General features: G+C 51.0%; 5 protein-coding genes across 12 annotated transcripts; 2 read left to right on the plus strand and 3 right to left on the minus strand.

Annotated features, from left to right (window-relative positions):
- Positions 1 to 3216: 3216 nt before the first annotated feature.
- On the plus strand, positions 3217 to 6080 carry INO80B (INO80 complex subunit B). Its single transcript, XM_045446571.1, has 5 exons — positions 3217 to 3366; positions 3599 to 3791; positions 4008 to 4126; positions 4297 to 4466; positions 5460 to 6080. The coding sequence occupies exons 1-5, from the start codon at positions 3309 to 3311 to the stop codon at positions 5988 to 5990; spliced, it is 1071 nt and encodes a 356-aa protein (XP_045302527.1). The 5' UTR covers positions 3217 to 3308; the 3' UTR covers positions 5991 to 6080.
- Positions 6081 to 6451: 371 nt separating this feature from the next.
- WBP1 (WW domain binding protein 1) lies at positions 6452 to 9020 on the plus strand. 2 transcript variants are annotated; one of them, XM_045446582.1, is made up of 5 exons: positions 6519 to 6797; positions 7126 to 7227; positions 7776 to 7878; positions 8003 to 8179; positions 8353 to 9020. In XM_045446582.1, the coding sequence occupies exons 1-5, from the start codon at positions 6729 to 6731 to the stop codon at positions 8805 to 8807; spliced, it is 906 nt and encodes a 301-aa protein (XP_045302538.1). In that variant the 5' UTR covers positions 6519 to 6728; the 3' UTR covers positions 8808 to 9020. The 2 variants fall into 2 exon arrangements, with proteins under 2 accessions (XP_045302540.1, XP_045302538.1); XM_045446584.1 differs by lacking the exon at positions 7126 to 7227 and having other exon boundaries at positions 6452 to 6797.
- Positions 9021 to 9192: 172 nt separating this feature from the next.
- Positions 9193 to 16188, minus strand: MOGS (mannosyl-oligosaccharide glucosidase). The gene is made up of 5 exons (XM_045446546.1): positions 16075 to 16188; positions 12467 to 13086; positions 12049 to 12275; positions 11385 to 11581; positions 9193 to 11145 (listed from the first exon to the last, which is right to left on the minus strand). Exons 2-5 carry the CDS (start codon positions 12807 to 12809, stop codon positions 9402 to 9404), a joined length of 2511 nt encoding a protein of 836 aa, XP_045302502.1. The 5' UTR covers positions 12810 to 13086; positions 16075 to 16188; the 3' UTR covers positions 9193 to 9401.
- On the minus strand, positions 15032 to 17506 carry MRPL53 (mitochondrial ribosomal protein L53). The gene is made up of 3 exons (XM_045446585.1): positions 16807 to 17506; positions 16592 to 16704; positions 15032 to 16484 (listed from the first exon to the last, which is right to left on the minus strand). The coding sequence occupies exons 1-3, from the start codon at positions 16896 to 16898 to the stop codon at positions 16351 to 16353; spliced, it is 339 nt and encodes a 112-aa protein (XP_045302541.1). The 5' UTR covers positions 16899 to 17506; the 3' UTR covers positions 15032 to 16350.
- Positions 17507 to 17550: 44 nt separating this feature from the next.
- CCDC142 (coiled-coil domain containing 142) lies at positions 17551 to 25118 on the minus strand. Of its 7 annotated transcripts, none has more exons than XM_045446554.1 (9): positions 24047 to 25118; positions 23663 to 23749; positions 23436 to 23585; positions 23171 to 23301; positions 22985 to 23098; positions 19284 to 19398; positions 18896 to 19073; positions 18571 to 18763; positions 17551 to 18414 (listed from the first exon to the last, which is right to left on the minus strand). In XM_045446554.1, the coding sequence occupies exons 1-9, from the start codon at positions 25116 to 25118 to the stop codon at positions 18298 to 18300; spliced, it is 2157 nt and encodes a 718-aa protein (XP_045302510.1). In that variant the 3' UTR covers positions 17551 to 18297. The 7 variants fall into 7 exon arrangements, with proteins under 7 accessions (XP_045302510.1, XP_045302507.1, XP_045302506.1 ...); XM_045446551.1 differs by having other exon boundaries at positions 18571 to 18770; XM_045446550.1 differs by having other exon boundaries at positions 18571 to 18770; positions 23394 to 23585.
- Between the last annotated feature and the right edge of the window lie 85 nt (positions 25119 to 25203).

Genomic DNA, 25203 nt, shown 5'->3' on the forward strand with positions numbered 1-25203 from the left:
AGAGACAGAGTGCAAGCTGGGGAGGGGCAGAGAGAGGGAGACACAGAATCTGAAACAGGCTCCAGGCTCTGAGCTGTCAGCACAGAGCCCCACATGGGGCTTGAACCCACGAACCATGAGATCATGACCTGAGCTGAAGTCGGAAGCTTACCTGACTGAGCCACCCAAGTGCCCCAGGTCTGTACTCTTTAAAATTGTCAAGGTCATGAAATATATGGAAAGAGTGCAGAAATGTTCCAGATTAAAGTAAATCAAAGAGATACAATAAGAAAATGTAATGCATGATTCCGGATTTGGATTCTGGGCTAGAAAGGAAAAGAAGACATTGGGCAGCTGGTCAAACTTGAATGCCCTCTGTGGATTGGATGGTCACTGTTCTATCAATGTTAATTTCCTGATTGGGAGGGTTGCACAAAGGTTATAGAACAGAGTACTTGTTTGGTGATATATTTAAGGGGGAAATGGCATCATGTCTGCAACTTTGTCTGAGATCAGAAAAGAAGTAATGATAATGAGGGGGAGGGGTAATGACAAATGTTAACAATTGCAGAATCTGATTTTAGGAAGTAAGAGAGTCCTTTGTATTCTTCCTGCAACTTTTCTGTATGTTTGCGATTATTACAAAATAAATTATATTTTTAAAATAAGGCCAAGAACTCTTTCAGAAGAACAAAGTTCTTCCTTTTAGCCTACAAACATGCTTAAATCTCTTCTGAACAAAGCAAAACCAAAACAAAACAAAATAACGAAGCTAGCAGCTACTTGCTGTTGCCATTTGCTCCCTGCTGGGCATCAGGATGTTGAGGAAATACCACTGAGCCTGGTGTCAGGAAGCCTCTGTTGGAGGCTGGCTCAACACTCCCTAACTATGTGACTTTGACTAAATCATTTAACCTCTCTGAGCCTCAGTTTCTTCATGAGGTAACAACAGTAGCTCTTACAGAGCTGCCAAGGAGCTCAAGGGAGAGAAGGGATATGAAAGCAGGTTATAAATTATACTGTGTTTGACAAATACTAACTGTAGGTGGTCCCTCACTTTAACCCCTGGTGATACAGGACTATGGCCTTCACACCTGCTAGAATGCATCTCCTTCTAGGAGCTCAGCTTGCCCTCTGCAGGACTACACATAACTGATCACAGCCTTCATCTGTTGAAGTATGACTTTCTTGCCCTCTTTTGGCCTCTTCTTCTCAACTCTGCCTGGCCACTCTGCCTGCCTATCCAGGACAGATGATCACTCAGATGTGTTCCTGGTCTTTTCCTCTTCATCTGCTTGTTCATTCTGGAATGTCTCATCTATTCCCATGCTTTTGGGGGCACCTCTGTTTCTATGCTGATGACACCCATACTCACACCTTTTGCACTGGCTTCTCCTGTCAGTATTCCATCTCTATCTGGGCATTCACTCAGGCATTTCAAATTCACACTGGGCAACAATAACTGATTCTCATACTTTCTTCTCTTCCTATGTTCACTTTCTTATTTAAAACACTACGCTCCCTCTAAATACTTGGGCCAGAAATGCAGAAGTCAAGTATTGTTGTCATTTGCTTATTGAACATCTACTATTTTCCAGGTACAAAGTACTTTGCATTCTTGATTCACTTTTTTTCCTTGAAAGAGCCCTCTAAAGTAAATCCTACTTCATTCCATCTTACAAAGCTGAAATCTAGGGTTCAGAAAGCTTAAATAACTTTTTAGTTCAAGATTATACAGCTAATAAATAGTGGAACTTTTTTTTTTTATAATAGGATAGTCTGACTCCAAAGTCCATTCTGTTCATCTTAATCATTATACAACATCGACTTCTTCGTGAATTCTCATATATAATTTCATTGATTCCTTTTAATTTTGTCACTGAAATGTCTCTTGAATCAGTTCTTTCTTTGTTCCCTGATGCTATCTAGTTCAGACACACATCTTGTACATACTTAAACATTTGTATATAGGCGGTACATTTTTCTGTTTATAAATATGATATATACTGGCTGTAAGAAAATTCATCACAGATCTAGGTAGTAGAAGTTCCCTAACCCCAACTTCTAAAGATAACCACAATTAAGGTGTAGTATGCATTCCTCATTTTTTTCTACGTATATAGAAGCATATTACAGTTTTTAAATGCAATCACATCATATTGAAACTCACTTTTCTTATTTCATATATCAGCACATACAGATCTACTTTGTTGTTCTTTTTAAAAACTATTTTTTATTAAAAAAATTAATGTTTACTTATTTTTGAGAGGGGGGAGGAAGGGGCAGAGAGAGGGAGACAGAGGATCTGAAGCAGACTCTGCACTGACAGCAGAGAGCCTGATATGGGGCTCGAAGTCCTGAACCATACAATCGTGACCTTAGTTAGCTGAAGTCTGTCGCTTAACCGACTGAGCCAGCCAGGCACCCCATGTTCTTCTTTTTTTATTAGGTAAAATAGACACATATTTTATACAAAGTTAAAAAGGCACAAAAGTGTATATTTTGAAAAATAAGTCTCCCTTCACCCTTGTTCCTCTTAGTCACCTATCAGAATTGATGTCACTAGTTTCTTGGGAGCATTCGGAGGCCTCATTCCTTTGAATAGCAGCATAGCTGTCCATTGTATGGATGTGCCAAGTCCATACACCAAATTACTTTGGTGTTTCTGTTAGAGGGACACTTAGATCGTCTCCAGTGCTATTACCCATTAGGATCTAAATTCCATGTCAATGTTATCAGTTACTTATCACTCTTAACTTTTGTTGGCAATAAAGTGTTCCAGATTGTATAGGTGCACCATAATTCATTCATCATTTCTCTACGGATGAGAATGTAGGCTTAAATACAGTTTGCTCTGTTCCTAGGTACCTGTCCTATTAAATACTTCTGCCATTTACCGGCAGTATGGTTTCTTACGTACTCCTCCAGTGCGCTGTGAGCTCCTCAAAAGCAGGGGAAATTGTTCATGTTCATCTTTGTATCCTCATAGCCTAAGCCCCGAATTTGGTCCAGAGTACACGCTTTCCACGTTTAGGTACAATAATAATTGAATCGCCCGCCCTGAGTTCTGGAACCGAGTGTGAGGAGGCGAAGCGAAGGCAAAGCCGTGCCCTTTTAAGCTGTCCCAGCCTCAGAGGTCCGGAACTTTCGTTAGACGTTTCATTGTTTCTCAGGGAGGATTTTAGCCTCCGAGCGTGCCCCGCACAAGCATGGTTGTTACGCACCGGAAGTAGCTTGTTATTTTGCGGGAGTCAGTTCTTCCGCGGGGCGGAAAAGGCAATTAAGCATGCGTTCCTATCTTTTCCCGTCCCCTTTCCTTGCAGGACCCTATGAGCAAGCTGTGGCGGCGCGGGAGCACCTCTGGGGCTATGGAAGCCCCTGAACCGGGTAGGCGCGGGTCGGCAAAGCAAGTTAGGCGTTCTCAGAAAAGGAGTCCCTTTTTTTGCTCTTCCGAGCCTCCGGGGTACTTAGCCACAGGTGGGAAGGAGAAAGGCGGAGGTGTTGTTATGGTAACAGCGTGTACCGCGGGAAGAGTGGGCCCCTTCGGGGGTATTGGGTTCTTCAAGGCTTTCCCTGCCCGGCTGTTGTGGTCCACTGTTGACAGGCTTTCCTTACGCAGGGGAAGCACTGGAATTGAGTCTGGCGGGTGCCCACGGCCATGGAGTGCACAAGAAAAAGCACAAGAAGCACAAGAAAAAACACAAGAAGAAACACCATCAGGAAGAGGAGGCTGGGCCGACGCAGCCGTCACCTGCCAAGCCCCAGCTTAAACTCAAAATCAAGCTGGGTGGGCAGGTCCTGGGCACCAAGAGGTGAGGCCAAGAAAGCCAAGGTTTTACTTGAGGAACGTTAGGAGCAAGCAGAGGTAGAAGAAGCTCTCTGGGCTTTCCAATAGAAGAGAATGGACACTGATTTCAGGGCTGAGGTTAAGGTAGCGAGAACCCAAGAGGGTGCAGGGGAGGACTGGAAAAAGCTACCAAGCAGGAGGAGACAACTGCTCAGCTTACACAGTGGTTGCTTTTCTGCAGTGTTCCTACTTTCACTGTGATACCTGAAGGTCCTCGATCACCCTCTCCCCTTATGGTTGTGGACAATGAAGAGGAACCTATGGAAGGAGTCCCCCTTGAGCAGTACCGTGCCTGGCTGGGTGAGAAGGATCTGGAGGTGGGGAAACTGGGTTTCTTATTATACCTGATTAAAGGAGGAGGGTTGGTTCTGAGGATGGTGAGAATTTTGAGTGTCCCAGTATTAACTTGGCTAAATTAGGGTTCCCCATCTGAACAATTTTACTTTTAGCCTTCCAATTTTGCTTTCCAGATGAAGACAGTAATCTATCCCCCTCCCCACTTCGGGACCTGTCGGGGGGCTTAGGGGGTCAAGAGGAAGAGGAGGAACAGAGGTGGCTGGATGCCCTGGAAAAGGGAGAGCTGGATGACAATGGAGATCTCAAGAAGGAGATCAACGAAAGGCTGCTCACTGCTCGACAGGTAAGTCGGTTCATTCTTTATTCACTTGCTAAACATATATTGAGAATTTCTCATGTCCCAAGAATGTTACTAGGAAGTGGGGACATCGATGGTGAAAAAAAGACAGAAAAGGTTTCTGTTCTCATGGAGTGGTATTCGTGTGTGTGTGCGTGTGTGTGTGTGTGTGTTGGGGGGAGAGGGGTAAGTAAATAAATAATTTTGAAGAGCACGGTTTATAACAAAGATAGGGTGATGAAATAGAAAGTGGTGGAGAAGAAATGTTAGATAGTGTAGTCAGGGAAGACCTCTCTGAAGAAAGTACATTTCCAATACCAGGGGAGCTTTTCAGGCAGAGACCAGCAGGTGCAAAGACCCTGAGACTGGAACATGCCTAGTACTGGTCAAGGAGAAAAATAAGTGTGACTAAGCCATGAAAGTATTGTTTGCAGGAAAGTGATACATTTGATTTATATTTTGGCAGATTACTTTGGCTTCTTCGTGGAGGTAAGGAGTAGAAGCAACATCTGCCAGGAAGCTGTAGGAATCAGGTGAAAGATGGGGTGGTGGCTTGAACCAAGGCGAAATTGTGGAGAAGGAGGAAATCAGATGGATTCTGGATCTATTTTGGAAATAGACACCTGTTAGGAGTCAGGGAAGGGGTAGCAAAGGAGTCAAGGGTAACCCTGAGTTTTGGGCTTGAGCAGTTATCCAATTGATGCTCTCCACTGAGATGAAAAGATTTAAAACAGCAACAAAACAAAACAAAACCACCCTGGAGAGGTGGTAAACAAAGTTTGGGGGCAGGCAGGAAATATTACTAATGCTTTTCTTGAGAGTCAAGAGTCGAAAGACGAAAGTCTGGGGATCTGGGAGGAGGCAGTACTAAAAGGCACCTGGAGAGGTGCTCATTCCACTTCTTCTCTCAAGTCCAGCACTCCTCAAAGACCCTGCTTTCCCTGCCTTCGTTTGTTCAGAACTCCTCTCTCTGACACCCCTCGGTCTGTCTCTCCCCAGCGAGCTCTGCTCCAGAAGGCGCGGAGTCAGCCTTCTCCAATGCTGCCACTGCCCGTGGCTGGGGGCTGCCCTGCCCCGGCACTCACCGAGGAGATGCTGCTGAAGCGCGAGGAGAGGGCGAGGAAGAGACGGCTGCAGGCGGCTCGGCGGGCGGAGGAGCACAAGAACCAGACTATTGAGCGTCTCACTAAGACTGCGGCGCCCAGCGGACGGGGAGGCCGAGGGGCAGCGAGGGGCGAGCGGCGGGGCGGGCGGGCCGTGGCCCCAGCCCCCATGGTGCGCTACAGCAGCGGGGCACACGGTTCCACCCTTTCCTTCCCACCCGGCGTTCCCGCCCCCGCGCCAGTGTCACAGCGGCCGTCCCCATCTGGCCCTCCTCCTCGATGCTCTGTCCCGGGCTGCCCTCACCCGCGCCGCTACGCCTGCTCCCGCACGGGCCAGGCGCTCTGCAGCCTTCAGTGCTACCGTATCAACCTGCAGATGCGGCTTGGAGGGCCCGAGGGCCCCGGATCTCCCCTTTTGGCTACTTAAGGTCCTTACTTAACCCGGACTCTGCGCCCTCTCCCCTGCCCCCATTTTCATTATTTTCCCCACCCTATTAAATTTCATCCGGTGCCTCAACTTGTACAGAATTGGGGGAATGGGGTATGGGCAGGTCACTTCCCCGCACACATGATGCCCTCACGGGAGCTTGCATCAAGCCCCGGGAAACGACCACTAGGCCTAAAGAAGACTGACTGATCTGCCCCCCAAACTTGGGCGGACTTTTGGGACCCCCCCGCCTCTTCATCGGAGTTACCTGGCTTGGTTGGGCCTTCGGCGTCATCCCGAAAATAGCGCTCAAGCCAATCAGCAGAAACTTTGCTTTTCTGGGCGGCCGTTCATTGGTTGATAACGCAGAGCCCGTTCTGTTGTCCATATTGGCTATTGTCGCTGTCAGTCAGGGCCGTGGGTCGAACCTAACCCCACTCTTTGTCTGTGAAAGCTCTTGTTGTCTGGGAGAGTGGCAGAGGCACTGCTGTAGATTGGTCACTGGGAGAAACCTCTGGTCCGTTGCTATTGGCCCTTCCGCCGGCGGGCGTTGCTGATTGGTAGGACCGAGCAATCTGGGTCCTAGTTGGCAGCGCTCTCCCCGGATGGAAGCTCCGGCCGCGGAGTGATGGTGGCGGCACAGAAGATGGGCCGGGCAGGGACCATGGCAGAGGTGGCAGGGGCGGGGCGCCTGGCAATAGAGGAGGCTGTGGTCTACAGGGGGCTGTAGGTGGAGGCATGGCTCAGGCCAGCAGCGGGAACGGCAGCGAGGAAGCCTGGGGGGCACTTCGGGTGCCGCAACAGCAGGTATCCCAACTGTTCCAAAAGCCTATCACGACAGCCATTTATTTCTCTTTTCCCTTTCCTTGTCCCTTCCTTTTGCGGGGTTGGGGAGGAACTCACGTAGCCAAAGGTACTGTGAAGTTCCTAAACATGTCCCTTCTACTCTTTGTCTAAACTTTGTAACGTAGATGCAGTTGACTTTGCCTGCAGCTTCTTAGACCCCATCCCATGGCTGCAGTGGAAGCTTGCAGTGGCTCTCCAGTGACCAGAGGCATAATGAGGCCCAGGGAAGCTCCCTCTGTCTTGCAACAGTTATTTGTGATGTTTTTCTGTGTGCCTGTTGTCACAACAGAGTCGGGCAGCATCTTCTCTTGAGGGAGCAATTTGGAGAAGAGCTGGAACCCAGACTCACGCCCTGGATGCCATCGTTTATCATCCACAGCAGTCCCATCTGGTTGGGAGCATTGCTCTGGGTCTCATATGGCCCTTCCTATACCCTAGGAAGCCTGAGACCCAAGGGTGGAAAGACCCAGCTTGGGGGTGGGGAGGCAGGCCCCGGGAGGATAATGAAAGCATCTTAACATTGGAAATTACCTTAAACCCCTTACCTATTGTCTGAGACTTTGAGATGGCTCAGACTGCCCTCTGGCTTCTGCCCAGACACTCTGTTAACAGAAAACACCCTGGGGAGCCAGCCTGAGTGTGAGAGGTCTCCTATACGCAGAACTGAAATCTGCCTCTTTGTATGTCCACACTGTGCATTTAGTTCTCTAGACAGATACTTGCTATTCCAAATGCCTTCACGGGCCTTCACGGGCCTTCACGTCGACAGCCCTTCTGACATTTGAACACTCCTCTCTCCATCACTCTTCCCCTCCCCATAGGTCTCTGAGCTCAGCTTGGTTCACAGGGTGGGACTGTGTCCGTGCATGCAGCGGGGTGGGGGTGGACAGTGCCTGGGGCTGGAATCTCCCTTGGTTCTAAGTGCCTCCTTGCTCCCAGCTTCGAGAGCTGTGCCCAGGAGTGAACAACCAGCCCTACCTCTGTGAGAGTGGTCACTGCTGCGGGGAGACAGGCTGCTGCACCTACTACTATGAGCTCTGGTGTGAGTCTCCAAGGGGGCTATTCTCGGGTCCTTCTGCCCACCTGCCCTTGGGCCTCAAAATTCCAGTCTTCATGGACCTTTCTCTGCGTGGGAGGTATCTAAGACCCTCCCTCACCCCTTGCAGGGTTCTGGCTGCTCTGGACTGTCCTCATCCTCTTTAGCTGCTGTTGCGCCTTCCGTCATCGACGAGCTAAACTCCGGCTGCAGCAACAGCAGCGGCAGCGTGAGATCAACTTGTTGGCCTACCATGGGGCATGCCATGGGGCTGGCCCTGTCCCTTCCGGTTCACTGCTTGACCTTCGTGAGTGGCTTGAGGCTCTGGGCTCACTACCAGCGGCCCCTCCCAACCCAGAACCCTGAATCATCCCCACATTCCCTTTTCAGACATTTCAAAGCACACTTTACCCAATAGCAAAGATACTACTACTACCCCACTGCTGGTTGCCCCACCGACCATACCATTCTTTTCTGCAGGCCTTCTCAGCGCCTTCAAACCCCCTGCCTACGAGGATGTGGTTCACCGCCCTGGCACACCACCGCCTCCTTACACTGCAGCCTCAGGCTGCCCCTTGACTGCTTCCAGTGAACGTACCTGCTGCTCCTCTGCTTCTAGCTGCCCTACCCACTGCGAGGGAACAAATGTGGAAGGTGTTTCCTCCCACCAGAGTGCCCCCCCTCATCAAGAGGATGAGCCTGGGGCAGGGGTGAGCCCCGCCCCCACACCCCCATCCTGCCGTTATCGCCGCCTGACTGGTGACTCAGGTATTGAGCTCTGCCCTTGTCCTGACTCCAGTGAGGGCGAGCCAATCAAGGAAGCTAGGGCTAGTGCCACTCCACCAGATTTGGAGGACCCTTGTGTGCTGCCCCTTGATCCTGTGCCCCAGGTCTCTCCTGTGGGGCTAGCTTCTAGTGAAGGGGACATCCCATAATCAGTTTTGGGAGGGTGGGTGGATTACTTGCCCACCAGAAACAGCCCTGGCCCCAACTCCTCTGAGTTCTCCTTGGCCTTTCCCTGCCTCCTCGAATCTGCCTGAAAGGGGTGGAATCCTGAGGAGAGTGGCTGTGTTTGGGGGACTGTGCTAGCTCTACCCCCTAAAACATACACAGAAGCCTTTGATCTCATTAAAGAGATGTGAACCAGCTGCTTGTGAATTTGGGTGGACTGGTGCTGAACTTCTGCATCGCACTTGACCTGACTGGATTTGAGGGGACAGGTAATAGCCATGTTTCCCAACCTCCTCTGAAGAAAAGCAGGCAGCTCTAAGGTCTGGACTGAGCTAAGACTTCTTGGTGAGGCAAAATTGGCAAAAGCAATGGAGTTTGGCATCGTTTTCCAATTTATTTAGAAAAATAGACTCTGAATTCACATTCACCCCGGGGCTATGTGGGATGACAGTAAAGAGACACCTGAGATGAGCTGAGGAAAGTTTGAAGCGCTAGTATCTGAGGGCTGGGGGCAGAAGCTAGGGACCTGGTCCCTTTAGTCCAGAGTGGGGGCCTGGCTCCCCTCTCACCCTCCCCCTTCAGTAGTCTTCAGCCATGGCCAGTAGGACAAGGCTGGTCCAGCCTTGGAAAGGGCGGCAGCCCATACCCCTCCCATCCCGGTCACTATACTGCTCCCAAAGGAAACCTGTGGCCTGGTACTGCCGCCACACATTGCCTACCACATTAGCACGGAGCTCACTGTGGAGCTTGGCAGCCCGGGCCCGGTGGGGACCCTCCAGATGACCATAGTGGTAGAGAGCCCCTAAGGCTAGGTAGTTAACATTGAGCCACACAGCACCCCGCCAGTAGGGAGGATCATGCTCTGAATTGCGCTGGCCATAAAAGGGGCTGGAGGCTGCGAGGGAGCGCAAACCAAAGGGGCTCCAGAGATGGCGGCTGTCAGCTAGAACATCCAGCAGGGGCCCAAGGCGGGATGAGTTGGGGTCCAGCAGCCGCAGCAGCATGGGAAAAAGACTGACGTAGCCCAAGGCATCCACATACTGTAAGCGAGGGTGGGGCCGGCCCACTACCCGCACCAGCCCCTGGGGGGGCCGAGGCTTCAGCTGCACTGCTTTTGTGTGGTTTCCAAAGTCTGCAAAGACTCCTAGCTCTGGGGCCCAGTGCAGCTCATCCAGGCTCTCCTCTGCCTCCAGTGAGGCAGCCAGTGGGCCCAGCTCTGCAGCCGCCTCAGCCTCTCCCAGCTGTTCTGCCAGCCGCACCAGCACACGGGCACCCAGTGCCACCCAGCACCGCAGGTCAAGGTGTCGCTCACTGGCTGAGGGGTGTGAAGCTCGGGGATAGTCATCCAGCCCTGAAGGCAGTGTCTTAGGGTTCAACAGGGTTGGCAAAGCAGGGTCCCGGCCCCGCCAGCGGTAAGATAGTGGCACTGGCCCTGCCTGGCTCTTGTAGAGCCAGGAGAACCAGGCATGCAGACGGGGGAAGGCCCTGCGGAGGAAGGCAAAGTCAGCTGGGTCACCACCCTCTAGCATGTGGGCTACAGGCAAAAGCAGGGTTGGGGGGTTGGCATGGGCTGCCCGTTGCACCAGGAATTCTGGGGGCACCCGGGCTCGGGCCTCATCTCCCAGTACCTGCTCTCGTCCAATCCAGCCATCAGCATTGAGCAGCCCCAACCAGTGGCCTAGGGCTTCCCGGGTAAGGCGGGGATCCCACCGCTGTACCACCAGCTGGTGAAAGCCCTCATCCCAGAGGAAGCCTCGTGGGAAGAATGATCGGGAAGGCACTGCTGTGAAAAGAGGGACAGGTGGAAAGAGAGCTGGGTCCACCTTCTGCTCAGACCCCTCAACCCCCATGTCTGCCAACACCAGACCCTGTCCATAGAAGTAGCCAATTCCACCAAGGAGGCCACTGAGGGCAGCCTGACCCAAAACCTGCTCCTCAGAGCTCAGCCCCTTCTTCTTCAGCTGAAAGGTCTTCTCAAAGCGCTCTCTAAAGGCTTCAGCATGGCTCTCCAGGGCCTGGGTGAGCAGGCTGCCTGCCAACTGTGCCAGGGCTTGTCTTTCTCCTGCCCGGGCACTGCCCGATTCAAACACCAACTCCACAGAAAAGGGGACTTTCAGTGTCACCTGTTGTATCAAGAATTGCCCTTGTCCCTGTCCTTGCCCGCTTGGGCCTCTGTCCTCCCACTTCAGAGATCCTGGCAAGCCGAGGTAGCGTTCAGGGGAAGCCCCTGGGGGCCGATGCTGAAACCAGCTTCTTAGGCGACTCTTCACCATCTCTGTTAGCAAGGGAAGTCCTGGGTTGGAGGACCAGAAGACATTGTAGCTTGAAGGGAAGAAGATAAATTGGAAATATTACTCAGGAGAAAATGGTGGGGATTATAAAGAGAAACAAGAGGTGATCAGGAGAGTCAAGATGGGAGGGTCTTGGCAATGCAGGGGACTTGGAGCCTGGTGAGAAGGGAACTAACTGGTGGAAAGAAGGTAGAGTGGGGGAGATAGATATCAGGCTAAGTCAGCATCCATACCATCCCTACCATCACCCCACACTCTCTTCCCTGTTACCTGCTATACTTGGGGGCAGTATCCCCTGGATGGGTTGGTGGCATAAGTGTAAAGCGGAAGTCACCAAGTTCACTGGAGTGTCCACTGATGAACTTCAACTGCCCTTTGGCCCCAACCTCTGGTACTAGGACTTCCTTGCCATCTGTCACCACATAGAAGAACAGGGACACCAAAGGCAGGGCAGAGGTATCCGAGGCCTGTGTGACCAAGGAGGACAGAAAAACATAGCATTAGATTAGTAGTCTCTCCTGAAAATCCAGCCTTACTCAAAGGGACGCCATGCAGGAGCAACATGGTAAACATATATCTGCAGCGTTGAGGGTCAATGAGCGTAAGTACCTAGTGAGATGAGGTATAGAGATTTGCACAGGGTTCTCTGGGAAACAGTGTTTTTGTGTTGCGTACTATGCTAAGAACTCTACACCTCATTTTCTTTTATTCCTACAATCCTATGAGTAAAGTGCTATTTGTATCTCCATTTTGCAGACACAGAAACCACAGATTATGGATAGTAAATAGAGATGGTCTATACAGGCAAGTGTTTAAGGCAGGCAGCCAGATTCAGAGCCCCTGCTGTTAACCTTCACAACATACTGAGTTTGCTGGCAGCAAAGAAAGGGTGGAGGGAGTCTGGGCTGGGGGAAGGGTGTCCTGAGGCCCTGACCTGAGGCTCTACAGTCACTCTCCAGCTCCAGTCCCCTCCGTGCTGACCCCCAGGCCTCTTGACGAACTCAGTCGTGAGTCTTAGGGCCCCATCCTGGATGTGTTGCCGCCCGAAGGAGAGACCGTCGTGGAACTCCCAGCCATAGGGACCCACGCCGTCCCCCTGCTCACACGTGTGCCTGAGCTTAGGGGTCCCTGCGGTGGCGCCTTGCTGCGCCCACATCAGTCCTGGGGGTAGAATGGCCACGTAAGTCAAAGAGAGAGCAGGGGACCTGTCCCTCTGGGTCTCCGAGAACTTCACGATCATTCATCCTCATAACTTTTCTGAACCATCCCTCCCCACTGTTATTCTGGCGTGAAGCTGGGGCGCCCAGATTAAGAGTCCGCCTGCCTGCCCTCCCGCCCCGAGGCCCAGTTACCGGTGAGGAGCGGCTTCGGACTGCGAGTCTTCATGCCGAAGTAGACGTGAGGGCGGTAGGTGCCCCAGAAGAGGTCCGGGGCCACGGCGGGGCTGGAAGAGTCGGGAGGCAGTGCCGAGGGCGCGGAGTGCAGTGTGACCGCCCGCCGCACACGGTGCCACGCCAGCAGCCAGAATCCTGACAGGCCCAGGGCCAGAGACAGGACCACAACGCCCAGAGCCGCTCTCCCGACAGCGCCACGGGCCGCGCCGCCCCGTCGTGCGGGGCCGCCCCGAACCACCCTTTCAGCTATCCGCGCTCCTTCTGCCGGGGTTCCACGGCGCCGCCGCTCGCCCCGAGCCATCCTGGCACGGACGTCGGCGTCACAGTGCTCGGAGAGGCGGCAATGGAGCCCAGGTCCTGCCTTGCTTCCCCGGCTTCCGCGCTGCGCCCGGAGACCACAGACCTGTCACCCGCGCCTGCCGGTCCGCGCCTCTCGCTCCGTTTCCGTCTCCCGCCGGAAGTCCCGCCCCGCCACGTCAGATTAAGTCTCAAAGTCCGGAACCGCCGTCACCCGCGTGGTTTAGGGCTAGCTGTACCCTGGGTTAACGTTTCTTTGGCGTCCTTGCGGATTTCACAGGCTAGTAGATACAAGTAATCTCACGTTGGCTTTTTTTGTTTTGTTTTTCAAATGACTATATATTAACAACCTGAGACGCCATCCCGAGTGGTTGACATTTAACCGCCCCCTAACCCGCCCCAGGTAGGTGGCTGAAAACTGTGGCCTAGAGAATTCAAGTAACTTGGCCCCGGCCACAGAGCCAGGAAGTGGCTAGCGTAGAGCCGAAGGGTATCTAAAACAGACTGGATCGTTTTGCCCACGCTCATGCCTTCTTTCCAACTTAAGTGGAGTGTGCTGGAGTGGACCCAAAAGGAAGCGTGACATCTTTTTTTTTTTTTTTTTAATGTTTGTTTACTTTTGAGAGAGAGAGAGAGAGAGAGAGAGAGCATGAGAGACAAAGGGGCAGAGAGAGAGGGAGACACAGAATCAGAAGCAGGTGCCAGGCTCTGAGCTGTCAGCACAGAGCTGGATATGGGGCTTGAACTCCAGAACTGTGAGATCGTGATCAGAGCCGAAGTGGGACACTTATCCAACTGAGGCATCCAGGGGCCCTGTTCCAGCAGTCTTCAAGCGACCTGTAACTTTAGACAAATCAGATATCCACTCAGTCCAGGATTCCTTATCTAGATGAACCCTAATAGGACCAGAATGGTGGTGCATGCACTTCGAGAATGCATTTCCCCCACTTTTCTACAAACCAGGAAGTGAAGCAGCTTAGGATGGCTTATATTCAGGTCAGGAAAGGCTGTAGGAAGGAGGCAACATTTGCACCTTAGCATAAAAGGTGTTTTCATAGGGGCACCTGGGTAGCTCAGTCAGTTAAGCTCCTGACATCTGCTCAGGTCATGATCTCAGGGTTCCTGGGTTTGAGCCCTGCATCATGCTCTGTGCTGACAGCTCAGAGCTTGGAGCCTGCTTCCGATTCTATGTCTCTGTCTCTCTCCGACCCTCCCCTGCTCACACTGTCTCTCTCTCAAACACTAAAAAAACTTTTTAAAAGGTATTTTCATAAAGTACAAATCCCTATCATCCTTTAAAACACCCTACTTGACATCATTATGCTACTCTAGCTACTATCACACCTCCCATGCAAACTCATTATATAAAGCTAGTACTTTATGCTACATATATCCGCTTTCAATTTTGCTATAATATGGTATCTGGCCCTACCCTCCACTGGTAGACTTTTTGCTCTTTCAACAATCACCTTCTGACCAAACCTAATGGTCACTCATGTCTTTCTCTTCCTTGCTACCATTGCATCTAATTCACATGTCTACTGTAGCACTTACTACATACCTGGGTTTCATTATTCATCTTTGTATCCCAGTACTAATCACAGTTACAGTACTAATTGCACACGGTAGATGGTAAATATTTGTAAACTCGACAAATGTTAATTGCACACTATGTATCAGGCACTATGCAAAGTGCTGGGGACACAGAAAAAACAGCCCCAACCTCAAGTTCACAGTGCCAGCATTCAATCTATGTTTACAACAATGTCTGAACCATGCCCATTTTTACAGATGAGGAGAGAGGTAAAGTCTGGCCAGACAGAAGAGCCAGCTAGCCACTGAGCTGGGGAACTCAAATCTAGGCTGTCAGTATCCTTTTGGCTATAGCATAAGGCCTCTTAGATAACACATATGCTCTGGGTAATGTTTTAGGCACTTACAATAGCAACTCATTTAATCCTCTCAACAGTCCTAGAAGATAGGTACTACTATCCCAATTTTACTAATGAGGAAACAGGCACTGAGAGACTAAGTAATTTTTCCACAGTCACAGAACTACTTAGGGGCAAAGCTAAGATTTCAACCTTAGGAATTCTGGCTCTTTACTACACCGTACTGCCTCCTGGTAGGTTTTTGGTTTGGTTTTTGGTAGTTTCTTTTTTAAAGGGGGAGGGGAAAAAAACAGCCCTTGAAGATAGCACCCTTTCAAGCAGAGAAGCAGTGTAGTAATGCTATAGCAAAGTCATGGAAAATGTATTTGGCAAAGTACACAGCAGCCAGTGTCTAGAGATCCTTGATTGTCTAAGAATTCTGAAGTTCTCTAAACCAGTAGCCATCAACCATCTTTTCCTACAACCCGTGATAAGAAACAATTCTATCCTGCAACCAAGTACCTGCAGATACGCACACATAAACATACTTCATGTTTTATATATATATATTCATGATTATGCTGAAAACTTAAATTTCTTAAAAGAGTACTTCCCATTCTCCATGCCATGCACTCTGATACTTTTTATTCTATTTTACTTTGTTTTTGAAAGGCTGATTTAACCTTCTAAATCGATTTCATGATCCATACTAATGATTGGTAACCCAGTATGAAAAACGCATTGGGCACAGTGTGAAACAAGTAGTGAGACATAAAAACAGTGATGTGCTTTGAAAGATAAAAGTAAGCAGCAGCAAAAACGGTCAGAAAAAAAGGAGATTGGGTGGGAGAATACAATGATACAGGAAAGTGAATGGGAACGGAGAAAACATTTCAGAAGCTTTTGTTTAAAAAAGAATATTTTGAATTTACTAACTGGATATGCAGGGAAAGAGAGAGGGCAGAAGCAGAGATAATGCTGCGGTTTCCAGCCCAGATGGCTGAGATGATGAAGCAGATGAAGGAATGGAGAAGTCAGGGGGAGAGGCAAGTATATGTATATGTAAGATTATCAATTCTATTTTGGACACAGAGTTTGGTGGGGTTTGGAGGAAATCGGTAGTAGGTAACCTGACCATAGCACAGTCGTTGAGATTAGAGCCAAACAGAAATGTAGGATTTAACCCCAGAGTTCAAGTTATGACACGATGAAATGCTCAGACATACAGAAGAAAATGAAGGATGAGAGTACAATTTTATGGTTAAAAGGAAAAAAAAAAACCCATGAGGAAGAGAACTTCCACAAGGGAGTGAATTAAAAGTGGCAGATGCTACTGAGATGGAACTATGAGGACCGAGAAAAACAGCACTGGATTTGGCTAATAAGAGCAAGAGGTACCTTGAGTGAGTGGTGGGAAAAGCCATATTCAAAAGGGTTAAGCAGGGAGTGATGGTAAGAAAATGAAATAAATTCAAGTTTGTGCAGATCCCTTTCCAATCATGTCTCGTTTCAGAAACGTTGGTTGGATCAGTAGTCACAGGGCTCGCTCTTTTTTTCTTTTTGGCGCTCCATGGCCCTCCAGATGGTGATTCGAGTGACGAAGTCTCTCAAACTCTTATCTAAGTGTCCTAATAATCCCAAGCTAAAATCTGTTTGTTGATCTCTTCTGCACTGTCAGCGCCCGGTACCAGCGCCTGGCTTGTCCCCGCTCCCCGCCGCAGCCCTAGTCTGGATGTGGGAGGCGAAGGCTGTGAGCATTTCCTGGGCGGTGAGGTGGGTACCGCGCATAATCAGGCGATGCCCGTCTCCTGGGGAAGAAACAAACGAGTCAGGCACGGCGAGGGCGGCGAGCCCCGGACTGAGGACGCGCGGGCTGCCTGGCGCCCCTTCCGCCCGCCTCCCCACCCCAGCCCACCGAACAGCACGTCCACGCAGGGCTCGGAGCCGTCGTGCCTCACGTCCACAATCACCGAGCAGTTGAGATTGGTGGAACGGACCTTCTCGCTGCTCACCGCCTGGAGGAAGGTCCTGCGGTGGGAAAACAGCTTGAGCGTCTGGCTGAGAGGGCTAGACCCCCTAGACCCCCAGCGGGAGGAAGGCGCGCCCCTTCCCGTCCCCACTTCCTAGTACCTTGTCGACTCCACATTCTTCTCGAAGGGGCAGAATTGAACCCGAACCTGCTTCACAGACCGGAGCCCGAGCCGAGCCAAGGACGCCGCCATGGTGACCTCCGCACCGGAAGGCCTCGTGCGGGCGGAAGTGTCCGTTACCGCCGCTCTCCCCTCCCTGCCCCCGGCTTCTTCAGGGTGCGGGTCTCTGATTCTCCAGTAGCCGAGCTAGCGTTCCGGGTGCTTGGGGCCCTGGGCTCCCCACCCCGAGAGGAGGAAGGCCAGCGGGGAGGTGGTTTCGATACAGGGTATGGAGGGCCCCAAAGTAAGCGGTCAGTAAATACCGATCATTGATAGTCCTCTTGTACCACGGCGAAAACAATAAATAATGCAAAAGCCTTGCACTTGGCTGCGATAACTAGTCCGTCTTTTGCGGTCTTTCCCTTTCCGTATGTTGCTGTGCCAAATCTAGGTTAACACCATGTCAAGTGCTGGTCCCTTCAGTGAGGACACTGCCATGGCAGGGATTATACAGCTACCAGGGAGGTAAAGCCTCCTCAAGTAACTGAAGATCAAACACATTGAACTCTGAGTAAACAAAGTTTAAACGTGAAGGACCTTTAGCCTAATATTCAGTGACTTAAAATAGAAGGGGCCCCTGGGTGGGTCAGCACGTCTGACTTTGGCTCGGGTCATGATCTCACAGTTCGTGAGTTCGAGCCCCATGTCAGGCCCCGTGCTGACAGCTCGGAGCCTGGAGCCTGCTTCGGATTCTGTGTCTCCCTCTCTTTCTGCCCCACCCCTGCTTGTTTTCATAGGTAGCTCTCATTAAAAAAAATTTTAACATTAAACATTAAAAAAAATTTTTTTTTTGAATAGTAAGACAGGGAGTATAGGGTAATACAACCCTTGGGACTGATCCAAATGTAGAAATGCCTATTCCACCTCTGTGGTTCCTGATGAATTGTGTGTTTAGCCTGGCTCCTGGGACTTAAGAGGAAGTGGCATCTAGGCTTTCTGCTTTCTATCACTTTTTCTCTTTCCCTTTCCCCAGGGACCCAACTCCATAGCCCTTCTTCTAGGGCCTAGCCCTGAGATGTCTTCACTGTTGGGGAACTAGGCCTGAGCCTCCCAAGGATGCTGACCTCCAGGTTCCAAGCTGTGGTGGTTTGGCCCTTTACTCTGGACTCCAGGCACTGGAGTGATCTTAGATTCTTAGCTTCTAAGTCCAGGTTCTTTGTAGCTTGTGGTTCTCAGGTATCCTTTCTTTCAGGCTCCCAATGTAGGCTTCTTTAACATGCACTTCTAAATGGCTGAGCTTTTCCAGCCAGAGATGGGGAGCTCTGAATTTTTGCCTCGGCATCCCAGGTTCCTTAGGATTCGGGACTGGTCCCCAGGCATGAAAGAAAAGGCAAGTGCCAACGGGGGCGCTGGTGCTGCCTCAGGGCAAGCCAGGCCTGCTGATTTCCCACCAGGTAAGCCTCTGGGCTAGGTCCCCCTCCCCATAGTGTGCTTAGCAGCTGAGCTGTCTGGGCTGGGGGTGCTCCAGGCCGAAGAGGGGGCTCCAAGTTCTCCAAGCTGTTGAGGCTGCTGCTGGGCAATTCCATGGTCTGGACCTCATTGCATATACCTAGTAAGGCAGGAATGGAAGACAGGCAGTGGACAGGAGGAGGGGTACCACCACTCTTGACAACTATATGAGGTTAGTGATGTGGATGGGGGATGGAGCACATAAAGTAGCAAGGGCAGGTCAAGGAGAGCCTGGAGTTGGAGAACAGTGACTCACAGCAACAGGGAGGCCTCCTGTGGACTTCAGGCTTGGGCAGGGGCTGCTGGAATAGACACAGCAGGGCCCCATCCAGCCTCTGGAAGATGTTGAGTGTGAGCAGAGACTGGCGAAGTTCTGGCGACAGGCCCCACTGCTCCTCCTCCAGCAACTCCCGGACCACTCCAAAGTCTTGTCTGAGCTGCAGCGCCCCCTGCAGGCTGAAGGCCAAGGTACAATGTGGCCACCTGCCTCTACTGCCTCTCTAACTGCTCAGCCCCACCTATACCCCCTGGCTTTTTCCAGTTCCATCCAGCCCTCTGCCACTGCCTCCTTTTCTCCCCACCTGAACCGGATCCCGTGCCTGAGGATGTGGTCAAGCCAGGCACCCAGGATGGCTGTCAGTGCTTGGCCAAGGGCAGGGGCCTGGGCTTGGGGCGGCAATCCCTGCAATCCTTGCAGCACAGGCTCCAGTACAGTGCGAACCACCAACCCAGCATACTCACTGGGAATGCTGGGCAGTTCTGGAATGAGAGAAGAGAAAGGACAGCATATGAGGCTATGGAGATCTGTTGAGCTCCTAAGGGAACGTTTAGGGGAAGATGGTTAGGATTTGTGGGGACATGGGAGGCAAGGACAAGGATGGAGACAGAGAAGTGGAGCCAGGATCTGGAGGAGTCAGGACACTGTTACCCCTGGGAACCCTGGAAGGGGATGCTGGGAAGAGGAGTTACCAGGAGAGAGACGATGCCGCCAGTACCGGCCCCGTGGCATGTAGAGTTCGAAGCCCTGTGTGGCTTGTTTATGACATTCTTGAAAAAAGAGACTTAGTGACTCTTCAGGCAGGAGCTGTGTAGATATGGAGAAAGTAAAAGGGGCTTCTCTGTTGGAGAACTGCCAAATTATGATGCTTTTTTGAATCTCACGTTTTTAACCTGGCTTTCATAAAGCCCCAGAACAGAATTGTATTCATAATTCTATGGGCTTGGGCAATTCTGAGGAAAGATGCCCTAGCTTTATTGGGTTTTCCTAAAGGCCTGGACCCAGAATAGATGATAGACAATTGCCATAGGATTACCCTGCTCTTCTCAGCTTGGTTCAGAGTCTGGAAGTCCTCCAGGTTAATTTTACTCTATAGGAACATTAATAGGAAAAAAGGGGGAGATACCCTCACCACTACCAATGTTTAAAAGCAAATGCTAGAGAGAGGGGTCTGCGGATCTACAGACAGGCAGAGGCTGAAGAAAGAAAGGGGGAATTGTATGATCCTCCACCATCTATGAAAGGAAGGCAGGAACTATATGCAGACCAGGAGCAAGCACTGTAACTTTCTGAGATTCAGGACCTTTTGGAATGTCCTTAAACTGAATATTTTTTACACCTACTTCCATTACTTTTGTAACCCATAAAGCAAAAAAGGCCCATGGGCTGGTTTGGTTTCTGTGTTTTGATAGGTTATGTTTTTGTAATGGGAGAGGGCAGAAAAAAAAAAAAAAAAGAAAAAAAAGAAAAAAAGGGAGGGGGGTTCTTGGGGCACCTCGGCAGCTCAGTCAGTTAAGCATCCGACTCTTGGTTTCAGCTCAGGTCATGATCTCACCGTTCTTGAGTTTGAGCCCTGAGTCAGGCTCCGTGCTGACAGCATGGGATTTTCTCTTGGGATTTTCTCTCTCCCTCTCTCTGCCCCTGCTCCGCTTGCTCTCTCTCTCTCTCAAAGAAAATAAACTAAAAAAAAAAAAAAAAAAAAAAAAGAGAGAGGTCCCTACAGCCTGTTGGAGAGGAACCCCAAGAAATGGGGTATGTGGTGACAGCTTTGTAAAGAAAAGGTAACTGGATGCTTGTAAGCCTGAAGAGAGGAAGGGACCTGGGGGCTGGATTGGGGGAAGTGGAGTCCATGTGGCTTCTGGTACATATCCTGACAATAGCCTATCCTAAATCCAAATTTTTTTTAATGTTTATTTATTTTTGAGAGCGAGAGACAGAGTGTGAGTGGGGAAGGGGCAGATAGAGAGGGAGACACAGAATCCGAAGCAGGGAGACACAGAATCTGATGTTTAACTGACTAAGCCGCCCAGGCGCCCCCCTAAATCCAAATTCTTGCTCTCTTCTCCTGAAAACCAAAACCCCTTATTCCTTATTTATACCAAGGAAACTACCCTATTGTCAACTGCCATTTGTTAGGAATCTCTCTGTACCCAACACTCCGAGGAAACACAAGGTCACACTATGAAATAGTCTTTCTGTCTGGGACATTACAGTCTGGGTGGGGAGAAAACTCACAATGTCTGATTCTTCTTTTCCATCCCAGTGCCATATGCAGTGGAATGCCCAGAGCAGACACCCAACAGTGCAATCACCAGGCACACGAACAAGGCATGCAGAGTCCTTTGCACAATGGTTAGTTCACACAGTAAGCACACTGTCCCTGTTCTCACTACCACCAAGAGCTGGACCCTTTTTTTTTTATGTCTCCTCATCTCCCAACCTGACCAGTATAGCTGGATCAGACTCTATCACCGTCTCCACTGTTCCCCTCCTGCTCTTCCCATGGCTCTCCATCATTCATGAAACAAAGCCCAAATTTTGTGGGCTGGTGTCCAATGCCCTCCACAATTTGATGCCAACCTGCTTCCTCTTCCACAGTCCCCCATCCATCTCTGGACAAGTGTGTATATGCCTGAATGCATGCATGCACGCACATGCACGCACATGCACACACATGAACACACAAAGGGAGCTTCTGCTTTGGTCAGGCCACCTCCCCACTACTTCCCCAAGGAACTACGTACTGCCCACCCCCACCTCCAGTAACCCCTGCCGCTCCTCTGAGGCTGTCTAGCCACCAGCTCGAGACATAGACCCTGTATGGAGCTTCTGTAATTACATGTAATTACATGCTAGTTCCCATGGCTATCACTGTCCCAACTTCCTCATGAGGAGCCTGCTGTGGGGTATGTTGAGTTGAAGGAGGCAGCAATAAATTGAGGTGGAACAGGCAGGTGTAGATGGTAGAGTAGGGCTAAACCGTTGAGGCAGGGGGGAGTGAAGCACAGCACCAAGGCACTGTGGGCAAACAGGAATGCAGACAGAGGGGCAGTTAAGCATCTGATTTCAGCTCAAGTCATGATCTCAGAGCTCATGAGTTCCAGCCCCATACTGGGCTTTGTGCTGACAGCTCAGAGCGTGGAGCTTGCTTCAGCTTCTGTGTCTCCCTCTTTCTCTGCTCCTCCCCTGCTCATGCTCTGTCGCCCTTTCTCTCCCAAGAGTAAATAAACATTTAGAAAATAAATAAATAAAAGGAATGCAGAGAGAAGAGGAGCAGAGGGACAAAGCCTGAACTCTGTAGCCACGCCCTTATTCAGGGCAGAATAATTCAGAGCAGAGGAGAAACTTGGGCAGGGAGAGAAAACAAAAAGACGGAGAAACATCCTCCATAGTAGGAACAGATACTGTGCAAAATGGGGAAAAATTAAAAAGAAGTATAATAATTTTATTCATAAGTTTAGAAGAAAATAAACTACTAGAAGACAAACAAGAGTAGATGAAGGTCACCACTGTGGAACAGGAATCAGAGGTGGGGTGGGGGTAGTTAAAGTGCTATTGTTTTTTCATTAAAGCCCTTCTAAAATAATATTCTATTTCACCTTTTTAAATTTTTACTTCTTTTAATTTTGAGAGAGAGAGCACACACACACGCAAGGTGGGGAGAAGAGCAAAGGGAGAGAGAGAATCTCAAGCAGGCTCCATGCTCTTGAGATCATGACCTGATCCAAAGTCAAGAGTCAGATGCTCCAACCAACTTAGCCACCGAGAGGCACCACTATTCCGTTTCACTTTTTAAACTATGGACATGTATTACTTTAATTAAAAAAATATGTTATATATTTAGAAAAGAGAAACATCATATCAAAGCTAGTAAACAGAAGGATAGGTTCAATCATTTATCTGGCTTTTTCTCTATCAAGTGTACTTCAGAGTAACCAAATAATTAATGAAGGCAAATTTCACTTTATAGGAATAATTCAACTAATAAATGAAGAAGAAATGATAGACTTGGGATATCACCACTTTGCACCCTTTAATGAAATAATGGATCTAGGCAGTAATCATTAGTGGCTGTTATGAGAGCCTGACATACAGATGAAACAGAATTGACCAGGAGTTGATAGCTGTTAAAGCCTCAGTGGTAGGAATATGGGGGTCCATTATTGGGTTCTCTCTATTTTTGTATATGTTTGAAGTTTTCCATAGTAACAAGGTAAAGAAAGAGAGAACAAAAAATGAACAGAGTAAGAAAAGATAAATTCAGCAGAGACTCTAGAGATTCCAAGTCCCTGGGATGTCCCACCACCATCACCACCACCATCATCCTAAACCCCAAAGCTGGGCATAGAACAGACTCTTAAACTGCCACTGCCAGCGCCCCTGCTCTTCTCACCTGGATCTGTGCAGTTAGCTTCTGGATCTCCAGGCCCAGCTGCTGCTCCACCTCCAGGGACAAACTTTCTTCTGAGGCCAGTCTAGACAGAGCTGCCGCCTCAAGCAATAGAGGCTTTGGCAGAAATGGGAAGTGAGATTTCAGCCCAGCCCAGGCTCCTCTCCTGCCCACTCCCCAGCTACTCACAGGTAAGTCCTTCTGGATCAGAAGCAGGAAAGAATCTGGGGCCCATGCTGCCAGATGCTGCTGAGTTCTACCCAAAAACCAGAGCAAGGTGGTCTGCAGGGTACAGAGCCCTAAAGCAAGGGGTGCAGGATCTGGGGAGAGGAGGATGAAACATCTGAGGGGTCATAGAACCCCTCTGGGAGGAGGCAGGCTTCAGAACAGAGTGAGAGAATAAAGAGGATACCTTCAACTGTTCTGTTCCTCCATCCCCAGTACTTTGTCTCACCTGGAGGCTGACAGAGGAGCAGCCCTGACCTGGGTTGTTGAAGGGCATCCAAGAGAGGAGGGAAAAGCTGTTGCAAAAGTTCAGTGGTATGAGAGGATGGGGGACGGCTGCTCTGATCTTCACCAGCAGATCCCAAGGCCTGGCAGAAGCCTGAGGATGAGGGGTATGGTCTGATAAGGAAGGGGCAATCTGGGGCTGTGTCTCTCCCAATGCCCCTTCCTTCTCACCTTGGTCCCAATTCCAGATAAGGGACTGATGAAATAGGTTGCGACACAAAGAAGCCAGCTCCTTCTCACACTCCTGAGGCAGGGATGCTAGTGGGAGAAATGACTTGGAGCCTGAAAAGAAGACTTCCCTTTTCCAGAACCACAGCCCACTCAGTGATGGGGGAAGAGGGGAGACTTCCACCAAGCCTCAAGACTTGAGTGGAAGATGAGACTTTGCCTTGAAAGCCCAGATACTATTGCCTGACTGGTGGGGAGGAGGGGTGGGGTGGGGGTGTTCATTCTAAAGGGCCTGCTTTTGCAGTCTGGTTGGCAGGGGAGTGAGGAGGCTAGGGAGAAGAAAGAGACCCCAGTCTTCCTAAATGCCCACCCAGACCCATCACTCACCCTGACCCAGTGCCTGACTCAGTTGTTGTGCGGCTGCCCTGTGGTCCCTCCAGGGTCCTAGACTTAGGTCCAGACTCTGAGCACAAGCTGCCCATAGCAGGGTCCAGTACTGGCTCCACAGGGCTCCAGCCCCTCCAAGCCCCAGTCCACTGTTGGCTGAATCACTCACACCCCCCAGCAGCCCCAGCAGCCCGGGCAGCAGCTCCCGCTCCTCCTGGCACCAACTTCGGAGGTGGTCCCGCAAGCCCGACCCCCTGAGCGCCTCATCTAGCTGACCAGCCACCTGGCAACCCCGCTCCCCCGTCAGGAGGTGGAGCACACGGAGGGGTGGGAAAGGGCGCGCTGCCCCCGGAATTTGGCTCAAGGCTTTTCCCATCAGCTGGTGGTAGGCGGGAAGTGCCAAGAGCACGTCAGCAAGTTGGGACGACAAGCCCGGGCTGGCAGGCTCCCGACCCAGAGCCCGAAGCTGCATCTCGATGGCAGCATCCAGGCGCTGAGCGGCCAGTCCAACGGGACGCGCCAGGAGTAGCGGCTCCGGAGTCTCCCGTAGGCCGCTTCGCAGGACAGCCCCACGGGAAGGCAGCAGCAGGTCGCGGCACAGCTGAGGCAAGGGGCCGGGGCCAAGGGCCGTCGTGCTGGGACTCAGGATCCTCAGGAGGCGCACGGCCGTCTGTAGGTGGCAGGCGCAGTCCCGGGCTTGAAGGAGCTGCTCCCGCTCACGATGCAGCCGCAGCAACACGGCCCGAAGACGCTGCAGCGCGGGAGGAATGGGGCGGCCGGCTGCCGGCTCCTGCCACCAGTCTGCAGCGCCCGCCTCGCGGTGCTCTCCTGCGTCTGCTGGCGCCGGCGCAGCCCACCACGGCTGCGCTCCCCGAGCTCCGCCGGGCCGTGGGTTCAGGCAGGGAATGCTCCCGGCAACCGGCAGCCGCGGCCAGCCACGAAAGTCCCCGCCGAGAGCGCCCGCCTGCCTTCTCTCCCACTGCTCTTCCACAGCGCCTTCTGGTTGTGACCAAAACGGCGGCACGGTGGCGAGCGGAGGCAGAAAGCCACCGGAGCGAGACCCCTGGGCCATGGGACGCCGAGTCCGGAACGAACCTAACGAGTCCCACTTCCCCGCACAGCCCAACGCCCGCTGCCGCCGGGACTCCGCCCTGTCC

Source organism: Leopardus geoffroyi, chromosome A3 (assembly GCF_018350155.1).
Source record: "Leopardus geoffroyi isolate Oge1 chromosome A3, O.geoffroyi_Oge1_pat1.0, whole genome shotgun sequence".
Lineage (NCBI taxonomy): Eukaryota > Metazoa > Chordata > Mammalia > Carnivora > Felidae > Leopardus > Leopardus geoffroyi.

Bases quoted from the DNA above. Each gene is read 5' to 3' on its own strand.
- MOGS (XM_045446546.1), bottom strand. From the start codon at position 12,809: ATGGCTCGGGGCGAGCGGCGGCGCCGTGGAACCCCGGCAGAAGGAGCG. The intron at 12,276-12,466 runs GTAACTGGGCCT...TTCTACCCCCAG, and splicing joins TCCGAAGCCGCTCCTCACCG to GACTGATGTGGGCGCAGCAA. The intron at 11,582-12,048 runs GTCAGGGCCTCA...TTGGTCACACAG, and splicing joins GAGTGACTGTAGAGCCTCAG to GCCTCGGATACCTCTGCCCT.
- MRPL53 (XM_045446585.1), bottom strand. From the start codon at position 16,898: ATGGCGGCGTCCTTGGCTCGGCTCGGGCTCCGGTCTGTGAAGCAGGTT. The intron at 16,705-16,806 runs GTACTAGGAAGT...TTCCCACCGCAG, and splicing joins AAGAATGTGGAGTCGACAAG to GACCTTCCTCCAGGCGGTGA. The intron at 16,485-16,591 runs GTGGGCTGGGGT...TTTCTTCCCCAG, and splicing joins CTGCGTGGACGTGCTGTTCG to GAGACGGGCATCGCCTGATT.
- INO80B (XM_045446571.1), top strand. From the start codon at position 3,309: ATGAGCAAGCTGTGGCGGCGCGGGAGCACCTCTGGGGCTATGGAAGCC. The intron at 3,792-4,007 runs GTGAGGCCAAGA...GCTTTTCTGCAG, and splicing joins CAGGTCCTGGGCACCAAGAG to TGTTCCTACTTTCACTGTGA. The intron at 4,127-4,296 runs GTGAGAAGGATC...TTTGCTTTCCAG, and splicing joins GCAGTACCGTGCCTGGCTGG to ATGAAGACAGTAATCTATCC.
- CCDC142 (XM_045446548.1), bottom strand. From the start codon at position 25,118: ATGGCCCAGGGGTCTCGCTCCGGTGGCTTTCTGCCTCCGCTCGCCACC. The intron at 23,302-23,393 runs GTATCCTCTTTA...TCCTCTCCCCAG, and splicing joins GAGGAACAGAACAGTTGAAG to ATCCTGCACCCCTTGCTTTA. The intron at 18,415-18,570 runs GTGAGTCACTGT...CTGCCTTACTAG, and splicing joins CAGGAGGCCTCCCTGTTGCT to GTATATGCAATGAGGTCCAG.
- WBP1 (XM_045446582.1), top strand. From the start codon at position 6,729: ATGGCTCAGGCCAGCAGCGGGAACGGCAGCGAGGAAGCCTGGGGGGCA. The intron at 7,228-7,775 runs GTTGGGAGCATT...CCTTGCTCCCAG, and splicing joins ATCCACAGCAGTCCCATCTG to CTTCGAGAGCTGTGCCCAGG. The intron at 8,180-8,352 runs GTGAGTGGCTTG...TCTTTTCTGCAG, and splicing joins CGGTTCACTGCTTGACCTTC to GCCTTCTCAGCGCCTTCAAA.